This window comes from Cygnus atratus, chromosome 1 (genome assembly GCF_013377495.2).
Source record: "Cygnus atratus isolate AKBS03 ecotype Queensland, Australia chromosome 1, CAtr_DNAZoo_HiC_assembly, whole genome shotgun sequence".
NCBI lineage: Eukaryota > Metazoa > Chordata > Aves > Anseriformes > Anatidae > Cygnus > Cygnus atratus.
In genome coordinates this window covers 94,081,349-94,107,844 of record NC_066362.1, presented here as the reverse complement: position 1 = coordinate 94,107,844, position 26,496 = coordinate 94,081,349, and the positions used below count along the sequence as shown (strand labels likewise).

Below are 26,496 nucleotides of genomic sequence, written 5' to 3'. Positions count from 1 at the left end.
GAGTGGCTAAACTTTTTTCTTTCACCAAGGTGAAACACCAGCTTGGCTGAAATTAAATTGGGTATAAAACATTCTGGAGGTTTGGAGTTTCCTACTTCCCACTCCTTTCCTCTCCCCACTGTTTTCCTATTTTCATACTGAAATTAGGGATGAATCATGTTGAGCAGTTATTAGACAGCAGGTAAGGTAAGGTCCTCATTGAGTCAGCGAGGCGTAGTGTTAAAGGACAAATTATCCTTGTTGCATCCTTACTCTATCAAGTCACTGAAAGTAATGCCAGGATTTTACCCTGGGTAGCTAACAATGCGTCTCTTCCCTTATTCAAGTTTTCCTAAGCTCCAGGCTTTCTGGAAGCACCCAGATTTTAGCAAAGCAAATCTCACAGTACTAACTCTGCTGGTTCAGATAATGCTGTAAAAGCTCCAAGGAGCTCTGACTCATAGGATCCCCACAGCAGTAAGGGGAAATAAAGGTCATGCCTCATGCATCAGTGCTGCCCAAAGCGGAAGCTTACCTTCTGTGACAGAGGCAAGTATGACGGTAAGATGAATTTGCTGATGTATTCCCAGGAGAGGGAGGGTAGGGTTTTGTGGCACTGTGCAAGGCACTGGTAAGACTGCCTCAGAAATGCTGCATGCAGCTCTGCTCACCAAGTTCAAGACAGATGAATTTCAACGGGAGTCAACACAGAAAAGGACTCTAGGATGAACACAGCACAGAAAACCTACTGCATGAAAGGGGTGGGAAGCAACACCAGATCTTTTCTTGGATAGCCAGCAAAATTAAGGCTGGGGCTGCAGTTTCACAGTGTTTTATCTGCAGCAGCTTGCTGTCAGAAGGGCAGTCCCGCTCACCCCCATCCCACATTCTGGCCACCTCCCTTGTATCGGAGGAGTGCAGTCATGAGCTGGTGCAGCTCACCCTGCTGCTGCAGCACGGCTGGATTTGACAAAGGGAACAGCAGGACTGCGCAGCTGAGGGGAAAGCAAGCATCTCCTCTTTCAGCAGAAGCAGAGCGTAAAACTGTCTTAAGAGGGCAATTTATGAAGTGCTGCTAAGTACAGCAGTTGCAAAAAACACAGAAATGGCAAATAACAAAAGAAGAGACAAGTAATTTCAGCTAAGGGACAATGCCAGCCCAAGAATAAATCATTATAAATTGCCCATAAACACATTTGCACTGGAAATAAGCTTTCTAAACATCAGCCTTCTCACTGGGCTGCTGGAAGCAAAGCCTCAATTAATATGCTAATAAAATCTTGATCAGTTTATAAAATGGATGATGTTTTCCTTCCAATGGCAGGGGACAGAGCACGCACCTGAAGGTTCCTTCCAATTCTACATTCCTAGCTTGATTTTTTTTTTAATCAATCCTTCCAACAGAAAAATTATTGAAAACATTTAAAGGGCTCCATAAACTACGTTTCTTGCTGTGAGCAACATCAGAAAAAGAAAAAAAAAAAACACTCTAGGCAATTCAAACTGAAGATTCAAATAAATTCAGACAAAGCATTTTATTGCTTGCTAACAGAATATATCAAAAGCAGTGTGTCCCTTCTGGAGATTTGTCTTTTTCAGGGCAAAATTGGCTCAACTGACCAACATATGTTACAGAAATTGAATTTTTTTTTTTTTTTTGGTCTGGTTATTTGCTTGTGCAGAGAGGATCTCTTATAGCAGGGGACAGCAAAGACCCAAGGACATTCAAACACATCAGATCCGGAACACAACCAGCTTCTTGACTGCAAGCTACTCTCATGGGAAGAGTTACAAATACAGATTATCCGCAGACATGCAAACAGTTTATCCCAGGGCTAAAATTGATTAGCCTAGAGACACTGCAGGGTTTTAAAGGAAAACGTTCAGCTGGTGAAACCCCTTCCGCTGGCATGGTGAAATTTCACAATGGCTGAAAACCTGCCCCTGGACAACTTGGTGCCCTGATGCTTGATCATAAGTAGTCAGCTCAGCCCTACAGCTTGCCACATTACAGTCACCTCGTACTGAGCAGGGCCTGTCCAAGAGCAGCGCTCACTTAGACTAAGTATTCTTCTGCACTAACGAACATGCTGACTCCCATGCACTTGGGCATTTAGGAAAGGGAAGGAAAAGTATCACTGTGTAGCCATGTCACTCTCCATCTTGGCTCCGTACCCACTCACACGCAGGGATTTAGTCTGCTAGACTTGTGCAGCAAACACCGCACCTGCTCCTGGCTAGTTGGGTGTCAGACGAGTTGCCCTACCCGCCAGCCGCACTGAGCCTGAGGGAGGAGTGCCTGCACAAACAGCGGGCAAGTGAAGGTCAAGGGGTGCGCGCTTTTATTCAAGCTGCGCTGACAGGGCGCTGGGCTACACCATCAGCCAGCATGAAGTCAGCTGGGCCAAAAGATGGTGCTTTGCACCAGCAGAACAGCTGCCTTCAGGATCTAACTTCATCCTGCCACACAGCCACACGTGTATTTCACACCTGCTTCACACTCACCCTTCACTTTGTTTGGGCAGCCACAGGTGCACTCTGATCACATCTTACCCTGCCACTACCCCTAAAGCATGAGCTGAACAGAAGCCAGAGCAAGAGTTCAGAGATACAGCACCTAAAACCCATAACTTCATGCAAGGGTACATAGAAACAGAAGGAAAAGAGTATAGCTTTTTCAGAAGTGTTTTGTTTTTTAACCCAAACATAAGTATACACTTTGGATTTATAGAAAATGATTCACTGACTTTTTTTTTTCAGTTAGTTTCAAGCTTTTCTTACTGACTTTGCTGGAAGAAAATTTGAGCAATCATAGTTCTAACAGACCTAACATTTGTTTAGGTGTCCTTCCTTCCCCATCTCCTCTACCCACCATTTAAAAAAAAAAATCTAGAAGTTTCCATATTCCAGATTGAGACAGAAAGCATGATAAAAGTACATAGAAAAGTACTAGTAAACATCTCAAGTTTAGGAGTTCAGAACCCTTAAAATAAGTTTTTATTATTTAGATTTTTGTTTTTTTCTTTTGTAAGCCTTTCATTTTGAAATAAGGTGAACTACTGGCATTCAAGCATCATTCTGAATATTTTAAACAATGCTTTGACCTCTCCAAAAACATCTAAAAATATCAATGGAAGTTTATTTTCATATTTCTAATTCTTTTCAGAAAAAGCTAATATTTTGTAACAGTAGCAACAAAAAACCACTGGGCATGAAGACCCTTATCTCTGCATACATACACACCTGGTTATTTATCCTTACATTTGTGACTCAAAGCCCTGCTCTCCCCACAAAACTCATTTAGGAAGCACAAGAAAAAAAACACAGGGAGAGACTGTCTTGATTCAGACTGGCTCACAGTTTGAGCATACAGGATAAACAAGCTGCATGTAAGCAGAGGTGAAACAGGGGTGATAAACAGGTTTATCCCCATTTCTCCTGGGTCCCACCCGAGACCTGCCTTTCATACACCAACGCTCCACAGATGGCATCATACAAGCAAAGAATAATCTCTCTTCTTCAAACAGAGTAGAGAGTTAGAAAGTAAAATAGCTCTCTCCTAGGCATGACCTCTCTCTCCGAAGTTTTAACTACATATACAGCACAAGCCTGACGTTCAGCCGCCGTCCTGCTGTTATCATGGATATTTTTAGTATCACCATTCCAAACATCCAAGCACAGTACCCATACCCATAAACAGGATAATTCCATGCATGTTTAAAAATGGCCAGGTCAGTAGCAAGACTGTATTTCCAAAATTCTTCATTCACCAGAGAGGGCCACATGAAGGGAAAAATAAATAGATAATTACAAGAAAAATCAAGTGCTGCTCTCTAAGGGACACATGATGGCAACAAATCCTAGTATCACCCCAGTGAGCATTGGGCCAGGTGATATACTAGGTCCAGGAAAGCCCAACAATTCAGGAACAGAGTCAAAATCAGCTGCACCCCTGGACACAACCTAAACAGAAACTGACCACCTAGGCTGAGCTTAAAGGCTGTGGGGTGGAGACCTCAAATGAAGCTCATCAGCCCAATTAAGGCTTATTAGTGCACTCAGAGATCTAACAAAACCAAGGGTTACAGTGAATGTGTGGTTTAAATAAGGTGCTTCGTTAATGTCTCATCATTAGGAAGTTATGTTTTAATGTTTTGTGTTTCTTACATCACCTTTAAAAAGCAACCTACCTACTAGAATATAAAGTACAGGAGATACAGATTACAGCAGTCAGGAAGTACCCTGTCCCTGGGGGATTTGATTCTTCATTCCTTTCCTAAATAAAAGTGAGGCACCAACCCCAGCTGCAGGGACAGCAGTGGCACAGAGACACGGGTGCTAGTCCTGCCTGTCCTCCCACATTTGGAGCTCCCACTCACCTGGGAGCTCCTCTGCAATTTGTTCCGTGCAATCCACGAAGTCCACAAGTCCTGGTCCTGTCAGCAGGTCTGAACCTAGCCTGAGTTTCAGGTTTGTCACAATTATAAAGGTAAGGTGAATAATGTGGGACTTTTCCTGATTTTTCACAGCAACCTAGAAAGACAAGACAGCTTTACCCCTGTTTCATTGCAAATGGACAGCATGGCAAACAGATTTCTGAAACATTTTAAAAGATTTTCTGCCGCACCATCCAGCACTGCAGGTTACTTAGAATCATAGAATCATAGAATATCCCGAGTTGGAAGGGACCCATAAGGATCATTGAGTCCAACTCCTGGCATCACACAGGCCTACCCAAAATTTTAGACCACGCGACTGCTTCCTTCTAGGAGTCTTGCTGTGTTTTGGGAACACCAATAATGCCTTATGCAGAGCTTGGCTCCCAGGTCTGAGAGTACTAGGACCATAGCCCTGCAAAGTGCAGCCTTCTCCCTTGCAGCTAAATGTACAAACACTCAAAGCTCTGTAATTTTTATGTATGATAGCATGCCAGAAGACCCCAATGGGAAAGGGCTTCATTTTGCTGGTACTGTACGTACTTGCAGTAGGAGGAGGAATTCCTACTCTACTGATCTTTTCCTACAGAAATTAAGAGAAAGGCAAAATGCTCACTTTTCTGATGAGAAGATGAGACAAAAGATCCAACATCATGGCCCTGAGACAAAAAAAAAATACTCAGGCACTTGACCTGTGAGCCTCTAAGTCATTTATGCAAAATCCTACAGAAAATCTATGAAAATTCTAGGAATTCTGTCCAGATAATTCACATCCTAGCATAGTTTGCTTTTTTTCCATCAATTCTTCATTTCCTTCAACTCAGCATAAGGTCACTCACACTTCACACTTCAGTAACACCTTTAATATGAGATTTTCAAACCATACAGTAAGCACTAGCATGTCTCTGGTAAGGATTGTTATTTATTGTTGCTACAGGCCTGGCAGACCATGACACACCATAGCTACATCCATTAGGTGAAAACAGTGGGTTTGTACCATTGTTTGTTGTTTTTTTTCAGAAGGATGAAATTTAACCTATGTACCTTTTTAACTATTAGTGGAGACAAAGTTACATAAATGTCCTTTTTTATCTATATTTTGCCTTCCTTCAGAATACTTACACTGGTATAAGTGCCTTTAATTAGCCTCAGCTGAGTCTCCACTCTGGGGGCTGTGACTGTATGCAATATACTATATGGCTAAAATATAAACAAGGTTAAATATTATCAGCTGTCACAGCACTTGTTTTAACAGCAGACAAACAGCAATACAGAACCCAGAAGTGCTGCATGATTTACCCAAGGATGAGAGTCCAGAGTTGACTTCAAGACAAAACCACAGCTGTGCCCTGAACCAAGTGCCTAGTACGGAACTTTTGCGTGGACAAACAGCAAAGGTTAAGTTTAAACTGACACAAATATTTTGCTGCATTACAAAATTCCATATTTTTTCAGAATTTTTAAATTGCTGTTAGCTTTACTACCATCTGTTCTTTCCCCATTTCTGTGCTTGCTACGTTCTAGCCAACAGAAGGTCAGAAAATTGATGTTTTGTGGCAGACAGGTCAAAAAATGGCAGATAACAGAAATACTGGCAGCTAGACCTAGTCTTCTCAATGCTATAAAGTCGCTTTTTCAGGTTCAGAAGTGGTGATACAGCTTTCTTAAACAGGTAGAACTGTGGGAACTGATCTGGCACTTGGAAAAGTGCTGTCTCCTAAGAAAATCTGATTGTTCCAGTTGTAGATTGAATCCTAATGCAGAAGTAAATTGCAGGGTAAGCCCTGCAAACTGTACAGCGTTCAGACTCAAACAAGAATCTATATATAGCAAAAATAGTTCAAATCTGTATTGAACACAAAGCTCTGGATACTTCAAAAATGTGGGATGCCAAAAAATCAAGTCCAGATCCCAGAGACTGTTACACTATTGTGGAGAGCCCACACTGCGAGACAAAGAGGAAAGTAAAGGTGAACAAACACAGATTACAAGCAAAGTATCTCTCACCTGCAATCTACAACTGCCCTACTGGAGGAAAGTATTGCAGTAACATTAACTGACTAAAAAAACACCTTGGGAAAAAACAAACAAACAAAGATCAAGGCCAGAATGGAGGCAGAATATAGCTTACAGTGTGCCTTTTACGAGCCAACTTTTTGACAGAAAAAGAGGTGGATAGATGAAGGTCAGGCTGGAGATACAGCACAGAGCACCATTCTGTCTCTTGTCAGTGCTAAGCCAATGCCCCAGCAGAGCACAGAAGGCACTGCAGAGCTTTGTTGGCAAAAGTAGTCTGTAAATGGACTTGACTTTGCCTAGAAAGTGTTTTGGGAACCAGGCTGTGGCATTTTTATTTGTTCTGTTCACTACAAACCCGGCTGAACTGTGTCACACAGCAGAGGGCTGCTTGCTTGCCATGTACTTCCCTGCTTGCTTGCCATGTACTTAATCAAACACCCAGCCTTCTCAAAAGGCCTGTTGTGTTTTTACAGCAGTACATGCTGGGAAAAAACGGGCAGACATCCTAAAGCATCTCTGCAGCAGGCATGACATCCTCATTGAACAATCCCCAAAAAGCCTGAAAACTTATGAGACTGAACTCTTGATGATCTGTGATCGTTCACACTCTCCCCAAAGGCCTTTAAAGAGCACATGCTGTATCAACATGCCATCTCCTTCCCTCTCATGACAGCCCTCCCCAGTCTTCATTTATACAACTCAATTCCTGGTGCCTGGAACCGAGCACACGGACAAAAAAAGTTCATAATATTGTGTGGGAAAACAGGAATGAAAAAAAAAATGTAACTCCCTAAACAAAAGAGAACTTGGAAACATCTCAGTCAAGCCCACAGTGAAGGATAAAGTGGCTAGACCTGCTGACCAGTGACATAGGGTCCAGTGCAGCCATAGAGGCAGGGCCTCCTGTGGAGGAGAGGTTACAGCCCACTGAGGGCGTGAAGCAGGAAAGCGTCTTCTGAGGAGGTTACCTGCTGGTCTCTGTTGGTAGTGGAGGTGCAGATGTCTTTTGATTGATGGGGACCCAGGGCTGGCTCACCAAGAGGCACCTGAGCTGGAACCAGGGACTTCAGGAGCTGGTGCATATTTGCCTTCTGGTCTTCTGGCTGTCAGGGAGCAAGGGGGGATATTCCCTTAAAACTCCACAGTTGTGGATGGGAAAGTTGAAGCTGTATAGCCCTTCTGTTGGCATAAGCATGGATGTCTGAAGTGAGGCCCATTGGCTTTCTCCTGAAAGACGGGGAAGGAGACCTGGCAAGGAGAGGGTGAGGCACAACAGGTGTCGCACTTCAGAATTTTGGGGATGGGACCGCCTAGGCTGCTGTGTAAACATGCATCGTAGACCAGCTATCACCACAGAGGTTGACAGGTATCAACCTTCCTCACAGGTTTAGAATGTAAGCTACCACAGGAGCTGCAGGTTACGCTCTCAGGAAAATGCTTCTCTGTGTTCCCACACTATAGCTGGAGGCACCTCCTCACCACCCCAGGGGCAACACCAGCCTGAGTTTCAGACAAATAAGGCCCTGGGGAAGCACCTAAGGAGAAAGGTACCTGCCTCGGGCCAGAGCAGAGCCTCACCACGGCATCTGGGGGTTTGCATGTTGCCAAAACCCTGGCCTCGAGTGCTGGGCACGGCCCTCGGTGCCAGCCGCCATTGGCCCCCTTCTGGCCGGCACGTCACCTACACAAAATGGCGCCGCAGTGGTGGGAAGACTGTGCCTGAACACCCACAGGGCGGGGAAAGTGCAGGAGCAGCCCCCATCAGTGCCATTTTCCATGAACGAGGTCTTGTGCAAGGTCATGAGGAAGTGGTTCTCTCAGAACATATAAAAATTGGGCACTGGGAGTGTTTTTTTTTTTCTCTTGTGGCAGTTTCAGTTATCGGCTATAACAACGAGTGAAATAAAATAGTTGTAGTGTGTGGTGAGAAGTCTGTCAGATCAAAAATGTTTGTTTGTTGTGAGAGGAATGATTTACATCCAGTTTAAGGGGCCTTCTTCTTAAGGGAGGAGGGTGCCACAAGCACCTCGACAGGCAGCTGCGCTGTAGGCAATTCCACTGTGCTGGGGAAAGGAGGTCTGCAAATTTAAAATGGCATTTTGTCATGTGGACATGTGGCAAAAACTTTCTCCATCACTCCTACTTCTCTTTAGAAGCAAGCTGACCCTAGCTACAGGCCAATTCTCAAAGCCTTTATCAAAATAGCAAAATGTCAGGGTATTTTTATCCTGCCATGTCATGTTGCAGGCTTTGGCGAAATCAGACTCTGCAATGACAAAAACTTGGTATGCGTCTGAGATCTCAGAACTTTTTGCCTCCTGTGACATGAGTCATGACTGCTTTTACAGTGCTAAGAAAAATGATTCAGCCTGTTCATTCTGATCCTTTTTCAGTCCCCTCAATCCTATGGGACTATCAGGAAAGCTAATTGGATTTTCCTCTAGATTGTTTATGTGTGAAATAAATTCGTACATTGCCTACGTAACATCTTACAATCACTCTGCTACTGTAATGCAGTATGTGAGAAAACTAACCCATCATCCAATTCATTAACTGTGAAGAAAGCATAGCAAGTCCTGGAATGCAGATAAGTCATCACTTGCCTTTTTTAGCATCTCCAGACATTTTACGTATACTCAGCACACGCTGTGTACATGGGGAGCTGAGCAGCCAGAAGAGGGTAGCATAAGTTAGTTAATAAGCCTCATCTGTAAAGCAGAGCTATTTGTGAGAGAAACATCTACTTGCATTTCTGGCTGCAAGGTAGAGAAAGACAATATTGAGAAACTTTTCACTGAGCTTTAGACAGAATTTGGAAAGGCAGATTTAAAGTCAGAACTGACAATGATTAGACTGATAGTAGGCTACAGAGCTTTTCACCCTCTGCTATTAGCTCCTGTTTGACCAATGCCTCTTTTAACAGAAATGCACATCCAGAGCAGCTTTATGACTTTGCTTTTAGCCAATAGCAGCACGCATCAGTCAGTAAAACTAACAGCATCTTTAGCACATCCTGGCGCAGTGCCTGGCCCACAGTAAATCTGAAAAGCCAGAGAGGGATGTCATGAAACTACATAGCACTGAAAGCACCTTAAGGGGATGATGAATGGAGGGGGGCTAAGAATGTAAAAGAAAAGAAAAAAACACCTCCACACATCTGACATCAGCATGGAGTGGAAGACTAGAGCCCATCTTGTAATCCATATTAGTATGTTTTGCTCCTGCTCACTTCCTTCCTTGGTGCAAACCAAGTCATTAAGCAGGCCTCTGCGGAACTTGATAGGACTTGCTTGGAGAGGTGAATGAGAGGACAAGGTATATCCGGGGGTGTAACTTATTCACATTACACTACTAGTTAGGAGGCTCAAGCTTCCACTATGCTAGATGTTGTACAGTCACATAGGAAAGGAAAAGCTGCACCCTGAAAAGAGAAGCTCAAACAGACAAAAGGTGAGAGGGGAAACAGGTACAAAAAAAAAAAAAACATGAAATACCATGTTCAAGATAATGGTTACTGGCAGAGAAATAGAAAATTCCTGTTGATTTGCTTCTGGCAGAGTTATTTTACATTCCCTCAAAGGCTGTTAGGTAGAAAAGACTGTGATGTGTGTTTACACCCTGGAAAGGAAACTGAAACCATAATACACCATTGATTGATATTTTATTTGTACTCTGTACCTGAAGCAAAGTGGAAATGCAAGCTGAATATCTTTTCTATAAGTCTTTTCCCTCCACCCTCTCAAAAACAGTACATACAGAAAACATTGGAACTTTTCATTTCACATCAGACTATAAATGCTAAACCAGATGCCCTTCACCTGCTGCTACAATGCAGCCACTTTCTCAGCTTGAGTGTGTCCATTATCCCTACAGCACAGAAAGAGCACAGGAGCTGGAGAAGGTAAAGAGAATACTGTATGCAGGTGGCATTAGGGTGTCAGACAAATCACATCCCCTGAAGAGCTTAGTTTCAGGTATTACAGAAACCCTCATATGACAAATTCAGAAAGTCTTTAAAGCAGTGCTGTCCCTTCAGATTACCAGTTGCAAACTTGCTCAAAATTTCCTTGGACTTGGTCTTTAGTTACAGAAAGTACTCTTCCAAAACCACATGCAGATATCTAACCACCATGTCTGCTTCACTCAGTCCTGTGTCTGTGATTGTTTTGATGTGATAAAGAAGCAAAGCCAACTATAAAGATTCTTTCTGGACCTCATCCTCAATGATGCAGGAAGGTTACAGTAATAAGCCAGTTCCTTTAACATTTCTTGCCTTGCATTATGCATTTTGGTTTCTCTGGCACGCAAGAGGTACATTATGCAGTGATGCTTGGTGGAAAGTTTTCTGCATACACATCCCTGCTCTAAGCTGCATTTCCAGGGGATCCTTCGCCATTTGTGTCACTCTTGTTGGTCTGAGCTTTCCTTGTGAGCTGCCTGTCCATTAAAAGGAGTGTGAGGATGTCCACGCAGAGTCGGCTAGCCTGGCTAGTGTGGTTTCCCCTTGTGTTTCCATGCTGCCAGACACATTTCCCTGCAGAGGGATTTGGACTGATGAAGATGCAGTAGGTAAGGGGACATTACCCCTCAGAAACATGCTTGAAGTGCTGCTGTTCACCTCACTTCCTGGATTGGTGACATTTACAGCACTGTTGCTCACTGTCCACAGACAAGGGTAGTGGCTGGAAAAAAAGCAGTACAAATTGAATGACTAATTTCAAAACATTTTCATCTGCACAAGACTTACTTCACTAGAGTCAGGTACATTATCTGCTAAAAAGCAGCTATCCCAATCCATTTGCTGAACTAGGTAGGACTTGCAGATCTTAAGTGAAAAGCCACCAGTGACCATTAGACCTGGTGACCTTTAAGAAAGGCATGGAGAGAAATGTGCAAATACATGTGAGGTTTCAAGATATTTTTTTTGTATATGTTTACATTTTAAATAAATTCAGCTGATTATCCTGGCGCCTAAATTAAGGAAATTTGTGCATTTATTTTGGGGAAAGGAGGGTGAAATATTTGTTATTAACTGACTCTGTGTCTAAATTTCAGCCATTCCTAGAACCGATTACTGCCCTGTTAACAACATTTCCATAATGTAACATGAATTAGACTTTGTTACAACCCTGCAGCTGAGCAGAGTAATTATTTCATGCAATGCAGTAGTGAGGATCAGAGAGAGAAAAATAATTTGGCTTTAAAACTTCTACTGATTGTAGATACCTGAGTTCTCAGCGGCTATTCCAAGATCCTTGTTTTCAGAAGTGCTAGGGAAAAATGAAGCTTCCACTGATTTCAGCTGGAGCTGAAGACAATTATCTTGTTATAAAGATCTGTCCAAGAATCTCAAGTTGGACACTTGGGACATGTTTTAAAAATCTGTGTGCTGATTAAAGCATGGAACAAAGTATGTATCTCTAGGGCAGGTACGGTCCTGATGTGGATAGGTGCAGAGACCTCTCCCACTCATCCACATCAGTCTGTGAAAGACCCTATTTTGTTATTTGATGTGAACAGACATAAAGCATGGGATAGCAGATAGTGGGAAGCCTACCCAGCTACATCCACCCTCTCCCTCTTTTTGTAGGGTGGCATTTTCACTGTCGCTCCCTGCATAAACTGTACAGGATTAGGGAGTTGAAGAGAAGCTGTAGCACCATGCCAAGAATGCATGAGTTTTATGTGCTGCAGCAAAGGAACTGGAGATCGTCGCAAGCCATGATAGGATGAAGTGGGCTTAAATTCCTTCACCTTCACCTGCGTGAAGCCACTCTGGTGACAAAGCTAGGAACAGCCATAAAAATCCTATTTGATAGTCCTTGCTTTAAACATTGGGTAACTCTATCTTCCAGAGGTGGAAAGAATCCAGGCATCGTAATTCTCATTCCTCCACTAAATCTCATTTGTATTTCCTCATAAGGTCAAGTCATTATTGCACCTTTTAGCAGTAAAAAAGAACATCCTTTTTATTCTTAAAAAGACATTTACTGTCCAATCATTTCTATAAAGCCCAGGTATGATTAAACATTCCCTGTGTTGTAAATTCAATATAAATAGGTCCATGATAACAAAGGCTAAAATTAGAGCAGGCAAGCTGACTTCTGCACAAAAGTTATTTTTGAAAACTGCTAGAATACATCTTCACCTGGGATATTCTGTACTAGAGAGAACATTGGAGGGACGTGAGCAATTATGTGCACATATTAATAACTACTGTTTCTGTAGTATTTCACATTCTTGTAACATAGGAAAACTTTAATGGCAGATTGACCCCTGAGGTAAACACTATCTCCATTTTACACACAGAAAACTGATGTCAAGAAATGACTTGCCTAAGGGAGACTATGTACTAAGTAGGGGTGGAATTGGTTAAGAAATCAGGCATGAACAAAGCCTTATGACAGTCCTACAAGCCTCACTGCTCCTAATATTAGCAGTTTTCCTGAAACCTTACCTGGGCCCAGGGCTGGCAGCTCCCTTGGTGTGTGGCACTGAGAGCAAATTAGCATGTGGAGAGGATGGCAAAGTCCAGCTGTCATGTCCTGAGAATACCTGAAGATTATTGCTGGAGCTTTCCAATAAATTCACTTTGAGGAGAAAAAAAAAAAAAAGAACAAATCCTCGGTGACTATTGCAGATACATTGTCTTAAGGCAACAGAAAATGGGTAGGCCTCAGGAAGCTATCTGATCATGGGGTTTGGGTTCCTAACCATAGGTAAAAGGACAAAATTCACTTGCTTAGTAAGAGAGTAGCAATGTGCCATTGTAATTCCATTTATGATATATGAGAAGGTAGTGCGATAGATGTAGAGCATGCATTTTTTCAATAATCTAATAGTCTCTTGATAATGATGATTGCTATATGACTGTCAATGCTTTGATACAGGTTTCTGTATAACTTGAGCTTAAATATTTCAGTTAAACAAGATGCCTTGCTAAATTATAGTTAGTGAACAGATTACTTTATCCTTACTCTCATTTCTGGCCAATTTCCTCCAATCAAAGTAGGACCAATTTCTGTATCTCCACACCCAGGTCTAGAGAGCAGGTGGGACTTGAAAGACATTCTGGCAATAACAAAACTCTCTCATCTCAAGTCAGCTTCTACCATGTTCCTAATGACTGCTGCAATTTGAGAGGGTGACTGCTTCGTGATACAACATTGAAAGAAGGCTTGCAATGCTCTGATACTTTTGTATAATTGGGAGCTGTACTGCAAGGAAGATCATTCACTCTTGTTTATAATTAGCAATTACAATGCACCCAGAAATTCTACACCATTTCTTTTGCTGCCTTAAACATATTCCATGGATCCAGTGTTCAGTTTAGATTGTTAGAGACCCATCATGCTCTTTCCTAGCTTCTGCTCTTGATTGTTTCACTGCTTAGGTTACTAAAGCAAGGGTCAGTTAGTCTAACTGTGTCTATTACCTGGAAACAAAGCGGATTTACAGATCTACCTGTAGGTGAATGATTTCTTTGCATGTAGGAAGGTGGGTATGGAGCAGCCCGATGACCTCGCAGTGCTGAATATCGCTCACAACCATGGGGAGCATGCGGAGCTGGCAGAGGCAAAGGTCCAGTGTACTGATAATTAGAGCTTCCTGATGCACACATTGTATCTGGGTTGGAAATCAACCAGCCACCCACTTTGAGGGAAAAGACAGAAGAAAACTATTATTGCACTAAAACATGGCAGTACAATAAAGTAATAAAATAACCAGCCTTCCTGCAGAATCAGCTGTTCCTCAGAAATACCAAGCTGATTCTGAAATACTGGTTTGTGGAGCAACTGGCAAGCAAGAACCAAGCAAAAAAAAAAAAAAAAAAAAGAAAAACCACTAAAAACAAGACCTGAAAACTAACTAATAGAAAATGTCACTGATATCACAGAACAAAGAAAAGAAATAGTGAATGAATGAGCACAACCTCTGCTCCCCCCATTTATTTTTTTGAGCTTTCAACAGTAAAAGTTAGTTTTATAGATGACAAAAGTCCTTACAATTACAAATACAAAACAATAGCCCTAAAAATGGCGCTAAAAATTCTTTAATGTATCTTTTTTTCAAGGTTTTATTTAACATCAAAAACGGGATCATAAGGAAAATGATCCCACTGTAGAAAATATCTCAACTTCCTACTCTAAGATTTATTCAGTCTTTTTTGTATGTTTGTTTAAACGGTCCATTTCTATAAACACAGTTCAGGACTCAGTGAACCACTGGTCTGATCCAGTTAAGCAGATCCCAGGTTCCCAGCATGTATCATAACACGTAAGTCTTCCGGCTCACATGAATAAAAACCTTACAGTGAGAATATGTCATATGTTGACCTTCAGAGACTGTTTCTGGAGCATCCTTGGGATGGTTTCTGAAAAAGAAAACAGCGGTAAAAATTCTCATTGAGAAATTATCAAAGAAATTTGATATCATTTGATTAAAAACGGAAAACTATTCACTAAAAATAGAAAAATAAATTAAATAGGAAAGAACTCTATCATCTTTAACCACTTGCTAGGCAGCAGTAGACTTTCCTGCACTCTGCCATAAAGGAAGCACTTATGTTTCACAGCATCCATACATTTTTTTCCTACAGTCGTGCCAAATTCAGGGACTGAGCCTAGAATTTAAGTCTACCTGTGGGCACCTTTCCTGCTTGCATCAACAGCCTAAGTCTGGCATCACTCAGACTGATGCAGGGCTCTGCCTCCTGCACAGCCAGGCAAGACAAAGGCACATTTTCCCTCCACAGATGGGAACCCTGATGCTGAGACACAGCAGCTTGATGTGAGGGAAGGAAAGAAATACAGATTCTCCTTCAGGCATGTGGGAGACATCACACATCAGAAGACATAGCAAGTCTAGACAAAATTTATTAGCAATTATGGACTGGAATTCATCATTTGGATACCTCAGTGCTTTAGCATGGAGATGCAAGGGAAACTTTGATAGAACATTAAACCACAATTCGTTTCCAATAATAGAAGCATCTCTTACATAGTGAGCACCTACAGGTTACTTTTACTAAATGCATCATACACTATCATACATACATAGCAGTGTAGTCATATTACAGTTACAGTGCAATTTCACTTTAGTTATTCTTTTTGACATATGCAGCTTACTTTTACCATCCCTGAGCTATTGAATTGTGGGATTCATTGGAGTGTGAGTACAATGTAGTGAACATATGTGGTGTATAACATTACTGGGGAAATTCACAGTCTCATTTCAGGCTTCCTGTGTAGACAGTGCTAAGTTCTTGGATCCCAAAGAGGATACTTACTCACCTCAGACCCTACTGTGGTAACAGTTATATAGAGAATCTCCCCACTAGTTTCAGTGGAGTGACTCTAGATTTAAGACAGTAGAAACAAGAGTTGTACAATTTACTTTCACATTATGATGCCACAGCTTTAACCTTGTCAGCAACAAAATATTACTGGAACAAAAAAAGATTAACTCACCTTTCTTTCGCATCCAGGAAGGCTTTGGCAAAGGGATTATACTTGATTTTGAGAGCAGTTATCTTGAGTTTACAGAAAACAAGGCATGTTAGTGAAGGTAACTTGGAATAGAGACTTGAGAAAACATCTTCCACAGTAAATTAAGTGGAACTACTTTAGCTAGCCAAACAAAATATATCCCCATGTATTGTTTTCCAGGGGTGGTTGGAGGGAGCTTTGCTTGTTGCAGGGTGCCACGTACTGATCAGTGCCACAGGCAGAACACCAATAGGGGCAACCTAATTGCATGGTCTGGTCTGCTAAGTCTTGTGGGACTGCAAACCCTTTCAAGAGAGCTGAAGCACTGAATTCCTGAATCAAATCTGCAGCAACACTTGCTGAGGGATATGGCATATGAATGAGCAATTGTCACAATCTAAAGCATCCCACAATTCCAGTTTTGGGGTTGGGAGGAAATTTTCCCATGGAACGATATGCTGTTCTGCAATTGTACATATTTTAAAGAGAGGAGAGAAAAAAGATTATCGTTAAAACTATCAGTCACTACTAGAGAAAGTTCTGGACTTGACTCGTCTTCTTTTTTTTTAGTTTGTTTTTTTTTTCCAATAAGGGATTGGGATACCAAGACAGATGGACCTGTTTGGAGTAGCAGTGGCAGAATATTAAGCTAAATCTGGTTTAGTATTGCAGCCAGATGCTGGATTAAATAATGTTCTACTGCAGAAAGAAGACAGTAGTAGACTCATGGAGCATTACACTGCATGGGACTGATGGAGAAACAAGAAGAGGACCAGTCTATCCATACTGATCTTGTAGTTAATAGGCTTTTAATATATCTCATCAATGATGTCCAAGAGCACAACATGGCATCCGCCTACCTCTTCGTTTTGATAGGCAGTCACAGCTATGAACTGAGTCTCAGGGAAGGAACAGTTCATCACCATCCGGTGGGGGCCTCCTACACGAACTATGTGTACCTGAGGCTCGTATTTGTGCAGAGAGTTCAACATTATCTGCAGAAAACAAAACAGACAGACAGACCCCATTGCCACTCTGGTACCCCACAGCTGCTCTTTCACTCCTGTTCTGTAATAAACCAGACGTCACCACTAAACCTTTCCAGTTTATGATTATTGAAAGCAGAAGGGCAGATGCCATCCTACCTTCTGACAAGCCACAGGACTGAACAGAGAGAGACTTCACTGGACTGGGATTTCAAGCTTTCAATACAGCTGCAGATTTGTGGTAGCAGCTAAGGCCTTCAAACCATTGGGTTTCCAGTGAACAGGTTGTTCAGGCAGTTGAGGGACAATCCCTGTCCTGCTTTGGCTATCCAAAAACTCAGAATTACAGTCACAGAAAACAGGGCAGAAGAGAGTTAAGGCAATCACCTAGTCATCTTTCTGGGCAAGACTTATCTAAACAAGCTTTGGCAAATGTCTCTACCCTGGCACTAAAAGCTGTGCATAGTGTCAATCCTACAATATACCTTCTTCAGAAAGCTTAAGCACATTAAGCACATTCCTTAATTCTCTCTAATACAAGAAAATATATTTAAAATTAAGGAAAAAAATGTATTTTGGAAAGTGCTGTGTGCATGCGTATATATGTGGAATAACAGCCAATAGCTGACTAACAGTGCATTCTGCTAATAACACCACAAAAAGGGAAGATGAAACACAGTGGAAAAATGGTTTACCTTAACAAGGCTGCCAATATTTCAAAAAGAAAAACAAAGAGAGCTTCAGTTGTTTGCCATTTAGCTAGCTTTTCTTTGGACTCCGATTCTTCTTTGGCTTTTCCTCCCTTCCTTTCTACTTTCTCTTTACTGTGTATACACATCTTGTTCCCGTTTTCCCCCCTCCAAGGTCTTTTTGACCCTCTTGACCCCAAGAAAGGTCAAGGTGTTTTGTGGTGTGTTTTTTTTGTTTGTTTGTTTTGTTTTGTTTTTTTTGGAAGGGGGAGTGGGGGGGTCCTGTCTGTCCCTTTCTTTCTGTAGCACTTACTTTTCTGAAGCTTCTGACCTTTCTAAGGTCCTGGATGCAGGATGAGAATTTGCAAATTCAGATCCTGTTCTACACTACACAGTAAATCTTGTGTGACAATTCCATGTGTTACTTTAGGGAAAGTCTGGTCATCTTTCTATTCTTCACTCTGCAAAAACTGAGATAATTTCCTACCTAATTAGGGTACTAGGTTTATGTAGGTACCTCACAAACCCAATGGAAATAGTAGGTAGAGAACATATAATATTTACATGAAAGAAACTGATTCTGGGCTGACAAGTAGCATCCAATGTAGGAGTTTTGTACAAAAACAAGCAAACAAAAGGTCTTGTGCAATATTTCATCTTTAGATGCATCATCAAAAACGAAATACGAAACAACTAATTTTCCTGTTTGCATTTTTAAGGGGTTCAAAGAGAAAGTCACTTATTTCTGGTACATGTGGTTTCTTTCCAAAGGCCAAAGCTGATTCAATAGAATATTGATAATTATCATGATGCAGAAGCAGACATAGTAATTATTTCATTTAGGAGCAGCCTTTTATTCTGCTATCTGACTCCTGCCAACATTCCACTTACACCAAACAACATGGGGGAACACAACAAAAACCTAATACCCGTGACCATTTTTTCCCCCTTCTCTGAAGTCCTATGTAAAAAAACCCAGCACACAAGACCAACTCTGAAAAGCCCCCTGATGATTAAGTAAACCACAGCACTCTGTCTCTCTTAACATCAAGAAGTCCATTAAAATCTGAAAGCGCCAATTAAGGCCTGTTTATTCCTGTTTACATGTGGCCTCCAGAGAATAATTGGCATCTGTGGGTGAAGAGGCCTCTAAGGGCCTCTATAATTACATAAATGCACCCTTGATATTTCTTGATTGGTAGGTGCTTGCAATTGAAGCCAAGAGGTGTATGGGGAAACATCAGGCCATACCTGCCCACTCCCATTGAGCTTGTTGGTAAGTTTGACTTTGCTGAAGGAAATGGCAGCTTTCATCCAGTGGGCCCCAAAGTTGGGAGAATCTGGGTGGATGTAGACACAGCTGTGGTTTGGTGGCTCTGGTTTCCCAGCTGGCACCCATTCTCCATTGACGTACTTCCAGCGGTGGCCATCAGTCGGGGCAAAGTCCAACAGGAAGGAATACATGGCATTTGGGTCCAAGCCTGACACACTGATCTTCAAAACAGGGAACATCCGCCTGTTCCGGAAACAAAAAAAGGAGACACCACTGGAAACTGATTTTGAAAAACTCTTCTCAGTAAATTTGTGGCCAGAATCTCACTGATTAGGTCAATGTAAAAACCATCCTCCCTCCTCTTCAACCCCTACCTCCCTCTGTCTAGCTGAAGAAAATTCTCTTAAAGATTAATCTTTCATTGTATTTTGATCATTTGGAAAAAAAGCATTACCTCTGAAGTAGGGCACTAAGACCTTCATTGTGTCTAGATTGATGAATGCGCTCAATTTATGAGCTTTGTATAGTATCAGCAGAGTCCATGGGATCCAGACATGCTAAATGCAGCCTTAGATCTGGGACAAGAAGGCATGAACAGGATTGAACAAAGTTGAAAACGGTCAAGAAGGTTGATTCCTTCTTATTCCTGATAAGCTGAATCACAGATTAACTGAATTAACTGCAGACTCCTGTAATAAGCTGCACTTCTTTGGTGCTTTGATTCTTCCCACAGACACTCCAGTACACTGTCCAGTGTCCAAGTTCTACTTTGTCCAACTCTGGATATATCCTCCGAAATCATCTTGCCATTTCCAGCCCTCAGGATATGATCACAGCCAGGTAGTCACGAGACTCCAGTTAGATCCATTGACCACACTACTATACAAAGGCTTTTCTCCCTTTCTTTGAAGGGACAGTCATATTCCAAAGTCTTGTGAGCTAAGTAAATCATTTCCCTCTGTCATTTCCTTTGGTTCTTGTGCTAATTCCCAATATCTCCCACTTGAGTTACAGTTTCCAGATAGGACTACTCTAAACACCCTAATAATCTGCTACATTTTCCTTATGTAAAATTATGTATTTCCTTTACCAGGGTTAGTCAGGCATGATTTAAAATTTAGTAAAACATATTTTTTCTTATTTTCCATTGTCTTCCATATATTTATTACCTTTTATTTCAAAATACATCCTGAACTCATTACATGGACATATTTAAAAGAATGTAGTTAGCTGAAACATGTTTTCTCTCTTTCTTATAGAGAAGTATTCACATATTGTTCCACTACCATTATATAAATCTGCAGTTTGAGAAATCTGATTAAAATCCTTGCTGTTAGACCAGAAATCCTGCTTTTGTTTAGTTTTGGAAGAACATTTTAAAGCATCTTTTTCCTCAAGTGGATCCTTCTACATTTAAAAGTCCAATGCCACCTTTTCTCAACCCCCTTCTAGTTATTTTTTGCCTTTGTAAAGGTTTGCAGCAGTTCTCAGTTTTCTCTCTGCCCTACTACTTGTGATCCATACCACACAGCTTTGAATTGGCATCTATGGCCTGAAAAAGTATACAGCAATGGAATTAGTAGGGCCCCCCACAGTTTCAGGAACTGGGAAAAGACAGCAGAATAGCCATGTCCCAACAAAGGTATCCTATTCAGTTAGATTCTTAGGTTGTCAGGTAATACACATCATTACTGTGGAGGATTATTGTAGCTGTTATATATCACCTCCTACATTCCTACAAAAAGTGTGAGGCCTCCCTGCTCCAGGGACCTCCATATTGACCTCTCCTGGCAGTCATCATTTTGCCACATTTTTATGCGCAGGACAATGAATCTTTAAGCTCTTTTCCTGTACAGATTCAGAGCGATTAGTTACACCAGGCAACCTCAGCAATTGCCTGATGTCCATGGGGATAAGGTAAAGTGGTTCTCTAGGCTTAGTGAAATAGCAGCACAAGATGTCTAAAAAAACACAAGAAGGGAAGTGAAACGTCACGCGCTCTCTCCAGGGACACCAGAAGTCTCTGCCCCAGGAGCCATACTCTCCAGCAGCCTCCACCTTCAGGCTGGTGACAATCTCCTTTGCTCATAAGTTATCCTACTCACCCCCTACCTTCCTGGACATTTTTATACCGTTCTTGCTGCATACATTCAGCACCTTCTGCCCACAGAAAAATACAGTATTTGAAAAAGGTTTTTCATTTAAACATAGATAGTTGGTGATGCAGGGCCAATGCAACACTGAGAAAGACATGTTGAACCATGAACTTGCTAACTAAATAGAAGCTTAGTTGAAGATTTATACACTACATTTAACATGTCTTTCCGACCAGGATGCACCAGCTATCAGAACTGGAACTTCACAAAAAGCGTGCACGCATTGCTCCCAGTGCAGCCTGCTCCCCCTGCAGTCAGTCTGCAACATAACACACATACATATTTAGCTGAAATTAAAGTACAGAGGAAAATTCATCCTCATGAAAATTTAATTTCACTAGATTTCTCAGAACTCTTTGTGTTATGTGAAGATTGTTAATTCCTCTGCCCACAGTGCAAACTTCTCTGCCTTTCTACTTGGGAGGCTTGAGTTTATCCCCCAAAGGTCTACAGGCTATTAATGCCAGAATAGAAGTCATCATCCAACTCTAACATCCTGTACCACATAGACTATAGCACTTCCCTGTATTAATCTCTGCTTCCCACACAATTAATCCACATCTCATTTAGACCAGCGTATCTTGACTATACAGATGCTAATGACAGAAGGCCTACCACCTCACTTGTTCCACTGATTAAGTGGCTTTATTGTTCAAATCATATGTTTTAACATGGCAAATGATCATTTCTCAGCATTTGTTTCAGTCAATTTTTGTTTCAATGATCAGGTGGGTACACACATGACCTCCATTACTGCAATAGCTGAGCACTTCAGCCTCTTCAATTCATTTAGAGCAGATCTGCTACAATTACTCCATGGTACAGAGCTCAAGTGGGAATGTTTGATATCAAACTTGAACATGTAGTAAACTAGTAAAGTTGCTCTACCATTTAAGCCTTTCCCCACATCCCTACGCACATCTGTCTGCACTGATCCATTACAGATCCTCCCCATATACAAAGGGGAATAGTGGCCCCTCCGGGCAGTAAGGTGGATTGTGAAGTTTCAGAATACTACATAACTGAAATGGTATCCACAATAACAGAAAATCTGCTCAGTTAGCAAATGGGGTGTTTGAATATTGAAATGCCAATCGAATACAATAAATCTGAGTAAAATAGGAGACTGATTCTCACCATATGAGCTGCACTTTTTTGGATATATCTTGCGATACAGCATGGACTTTAATTTTATTGATATCTGTCCTGTTCAGAATATATCTATCTTCCCTGTGCACTTAGGTATTTTGCTATGACAGGTGATTATTATAGTGAAGCACAATGCAACAGCGGAGAAATATCTATGTATTAACACTGAAGTTGGTTCAGAACATTTTGGGACCCTCAGCACAAATTAGAGATGACTCAGTCACAGCAGATAGAATTACACATGCTAGAATTTTACACTTGAGGATCACTAACCAGTCAGTCCTGGATGCTCCTGTATCGGGTTTCGGTTTAATTTCTGAGTTTTGCTAACAATGTGTCCACACAAATCGCCTTAGTTTTCAAACACACAAGTTCAGACAGGGTTTTCTTCTTAATCTTAGAAAACAGTTTTCAAAAGCGCTCATATATCCTTCAGGAAGAATGACTGAGTTAGTTCTACTGATTTAAGCAGCAGCAAAATTGGATCAATATTTTTTCTTTAGAAAATCCCTCTGGAGGCTGTCACTGAAGAATCCTGCACCTGAAAAAAAGCTCAGGATTCATGGGAAAGTCTCTCAAGTTGGTCTCCTTTTGAAGAGCATAGAGTTGTTCAGAAGGTTTTGCTGCAGGCCACTGTCTGTATTTCTTTTTTGTTGTTGTTGCACTGATGTGTTTGTTATGGATAATACTTTCACCCTTTTTCATAGTCCCCAATTCTACAAAAGCTTAGTTATAAGGATTTATGCAAATGACTATAATACATATTTTTTTGTTTTGAGACTGCTGTACTTTGATAATAGAGAATGAACTTGTACCTTCCCCAATGACATTACTAGAACTGTCACTGGCTTTAAGGAAAAATAGGAGCAAGCTAATAAGGAGAGCGGAAGTTAGAATGAAGAAAAATAAAGAAGCTTCTGCAATAAAATAAAAAGTAACAACGCATATTCAAATAATGACAGATACCCTTATCAGCAGCAGCATAAAAAGATTATATCCATGCACTCACCTAGACATTTTAGAGAAAAAAATAGTATCACCTGCAATCACAATTAACATTAGCTGAGAGGAAAAAAAAAAAAAGAGCAAAACCTGTCAGTATGACACAATTCTTTGTACCCATTTAATTTGAGGCAAACCTATCTTACTACATTTTGGTTACTTAGGCTGATAAGGAGTCAGTGTAAGCTACCTTAATGCTAAGTGAAAGTCCACTCAGAAGTTTGCTCTAGCCTAACAGCAATTAAAAACATTTAAATTAAGCAAAAGCAGCTTCTTCAGTGTAAAGAGAGCCTCAGCAGAAGATGAATTCTGTCCCTATAGGTTGCTAGGAGGAATCACTGGCAATAAGCAGTGTTACACCAAGAGCTGATGTTTTGGGAATAGAACTGCTCTCTCAACAAAATAACCTTGGTGAGCTAACGGACTAAATTTTTCCTCTTTTAAACTTTCACCCATGTCCCTTGTCAGGATACAGTCAATAGAAATATTGTCCACAAGTTCTGCTAAATCAAAGTCTCTGCAAAATTGATAAAAGTGACACCACATGAATGAATCTTTCTTCCTGTCTCTTAATTCTGCTCTCCTATGTGGATATTCCAAGGGGTTTTGCAAGAGAAATGTGCGCATGGGGACAGGGAGACAGAGGGTTGGTGAGGGTACGCTAAATAAAAATGTTAATACGACTGTACGGGAGAACCTTCCTCTAGTTACTGGCTGGACTCTGTCGTCAGCCCAGTTCAGAGCAGAGCCTCTCTGGAGAGCCAGTATCTGATTTAGAATTAACATTCTTCTCTCCAGGTTTTGCACTCAGCAAACAGTGAGATATCACAATATTTTATCTTTTTAAATCTCTGTGTATTAACCAATATTCTGCAGTGGTTTCTAAGTGCACCAGTTAACGCTACAGAGCAGTACAGTTGTGGGACCACACAAGCCTGGACTGTGCATACATGCTACATAGAGCACAGCTATCTTGTACCCCTTCCTAGTGGACTGTGCAAACCTCCAAAGCCAGGGAGACAGGAACAGCAACTGGGGATAACAACACAGATCTGCTTCTGTACAGTCATCTGAGGTCTACAGATAAGGATTTGCTAATAAAGACTAATGGCTGGTGGTACAAGAAGTGATCCAGAAGGTTTTGAGGTTTTCTGCTCCCTAGTGAAAGTTCCCTTTTTGTGCAACCTTAACTCAGTCAGTATATTTCTCCAGCACGTTTCACAAGCAGGAATAAAGGGTGGCAGGAATGGCTTAGCAGAACAGAGCAGGGACACCCCGTTCTGTTTGTATGCTGCTTGTAGGGGACTGAAAGGCTGCAGGGGTAGCACTGTTACATGCTCATAGCAGTTCTCTCTAGCCTGTACACACGCTACTTATTACCACACCATCACACCCCTTAGCCCCCCTGGCTGTCATCTACACTTAGCCACAATGCGGAGCAGATCACTCACCTGCCGTTCTTGGTCACGATCATCTCATTGGTGACTTCCCTGAATCTCTGCCAGAGCGTAGCATCCTCTAAGACAACCTGGAGCTGTTTCTCAGTGGGGTCGCCTTTGTCTCTCCCAGCCCGGAGTTCGCTCTCCACTACGCTGAGTAGCCTGGAGACAGTGCAGTCACTGGGCTTCTTGCAGCCCAGGTCAGCCATGACGACTTGACTGCCAGAAACTTCAGGTGGCTGTTAAAAGACAAAAATCGTCAGCTGAATCTAAAAGCAAGTCAGATTGTTAGGCACAGTCTGACAGTGTGCTCCTCACTCTTTTGCCACTGACTAGCTCTTTCCTCTGAAAGTCCCAATGGGCAGTGACACCAGCGTGTGCAGGTTTACGCACACACTCCACACAAAAAGAGGACTATCTCCTAATTACCTGTCTGACGGTCAGGTGGGTGGCAGGCTGATGACTCAATTGGCTGCCTTGAAAGAAGAGTCCTCCATCCAAATTAGCATGCTTTTATCTTTTTTCAACCTGAAGTGGGTCTAATTGTTCTGCTTGAGAACCAGGTTTCCATTAATGAAAATTGTTTCATTTCCAGACTGAAACAATGCATGGAAATTGCGTTCGCGCTGATGCGGACTCTAGCTGAAGGAGCTGGTAACAGTCAAGATAGTTACACAGAGAAGATAGTCTTAAAATATTTTCACTTGGCATGTTGGGTAAACACATTAACTTTGTTCCTCCACAATCCTAATTAAAATGTAATAGTAAGAGACCCTTCTGCACCAAGGTTTCAATGCACTAAGAGAAGGTAGCATCCCTATACTCCGCAAGTGATGTGTACTCTGTCCATCCCTGGGTCCACAATGTCTTTCACAAAATCCCTTATGAGCACCTCACCTGCACCTTACGAGCACCTCAGCTCCCCTCTGCATTTCTAGGAACAGAGCCTGCACTTCTAAGGCTGGGTATGGGCATAACTGTCCTGAGGCCTGGCAATGCTGACCTGCTCGAGGTCTGCTTCATCGAAAAGATCCCTCAGCATCCCTAAAACAGGCATTCCCTCTCCTCTCAGCCTGAGACTCCCTCTGGCAAGCCTTTTCCAGCTATCCATACGCTCCACGAAGGGCAGGCATGAAAGGAGCCACCATTTTACAATTTTACAAAAAAAGTCCAACAATTTCAGCACTGAGCCAGGGACATGAGAAACCTGTGTCCAGCTCCATGCTGAAGGGCTAAGTGAAGGCTATGTGAATACCACTGATCCGTAAACACTGGACTTTGGCACATAACAAGGCATTTGAGTGCCTAATTTCTCCTGATGCATCTAGCTCCAATAGCGTCTGTGACATTTCTGGTCTGTTGGACATGACATAGTCTGGGACTTGATTATAAAAGCATACTTTTGGAATTTGTTTTTAGAGAAATATATTTTCTAGTTACTCATTGAGAACTTTGCATTTGTTTAATTCAATAGCCCCTCTTGAACTCTGGTGCTTCCAGTTCTTTCTAAAAGATGAAATGGCCTGGTTTCAGGGCCTACTATGGATCACTGATGGGACTATAGAGACAAGAAAGGTTCTAAAAAACTCTTTAAAACAGGATTTAAATTAAACCATCATTTGACAAGGCCCAAAACATCTTCCAGTGCAAAAATGCAAGAGGTATCATCTACCTAAGCAGCAATGGCCAGAGCTCATTGATCCTATTTGTGTTGTACGGCACCTTAGGTGGCAAATAGTCTACTAAACCCTCAGCACCAAGTAGGGTGAGGATAGTGACTGCAAGTCCTCAGAACAGCACAGCTCCAGGTGTGCAGCAATGTGATTTTCTGCAGAACAGAGGAGACATGCACACTTTCGGTAAGAACTTTCAATGCCCAC

At 41.8% G+C, this 26,496-nt stretch overlaps 1 protein-coding gene across 1 annotated transcript; it reads right to left on the bottom strand.

Annotated features, from left to right (window-relative positions):
* Nucleotides 1–10,192: 10,192 nt before the first annotated feature.
* Nucleotides 10,193–25,154, bottom strand: TBX19 (T-box transcription factor 19). Its single transcript, XM_050711777.1, has 9 exons — nt 25,046–25,154; nt 24,629–24,855; nt 18,849–19,113; nt 16,783–16,917; nt 15,905–15,966; nt 14,747–14,808; nt 13,899–14,087; nt 12,892–13,024; nt 10,193–11,116 (listed from the first exon to the last, which is right to left on the bottom strand). The coding sequence occupies exons 2-9, from the start codon at nt 24,823–24,825 to the stop codon at nt 10,879–10,881; spliced, it is 1,281 nt and encodes a 426-aa protein (XP_050567734.1). The 5' UTR covers nt 24,826–24,855; nt 25,046–25,154; the 3' UTR covers nt 10,193–10,878.
* Between the last annotated feature and the right edge of the window lie 1,342 nt (nt 25,155–26,496).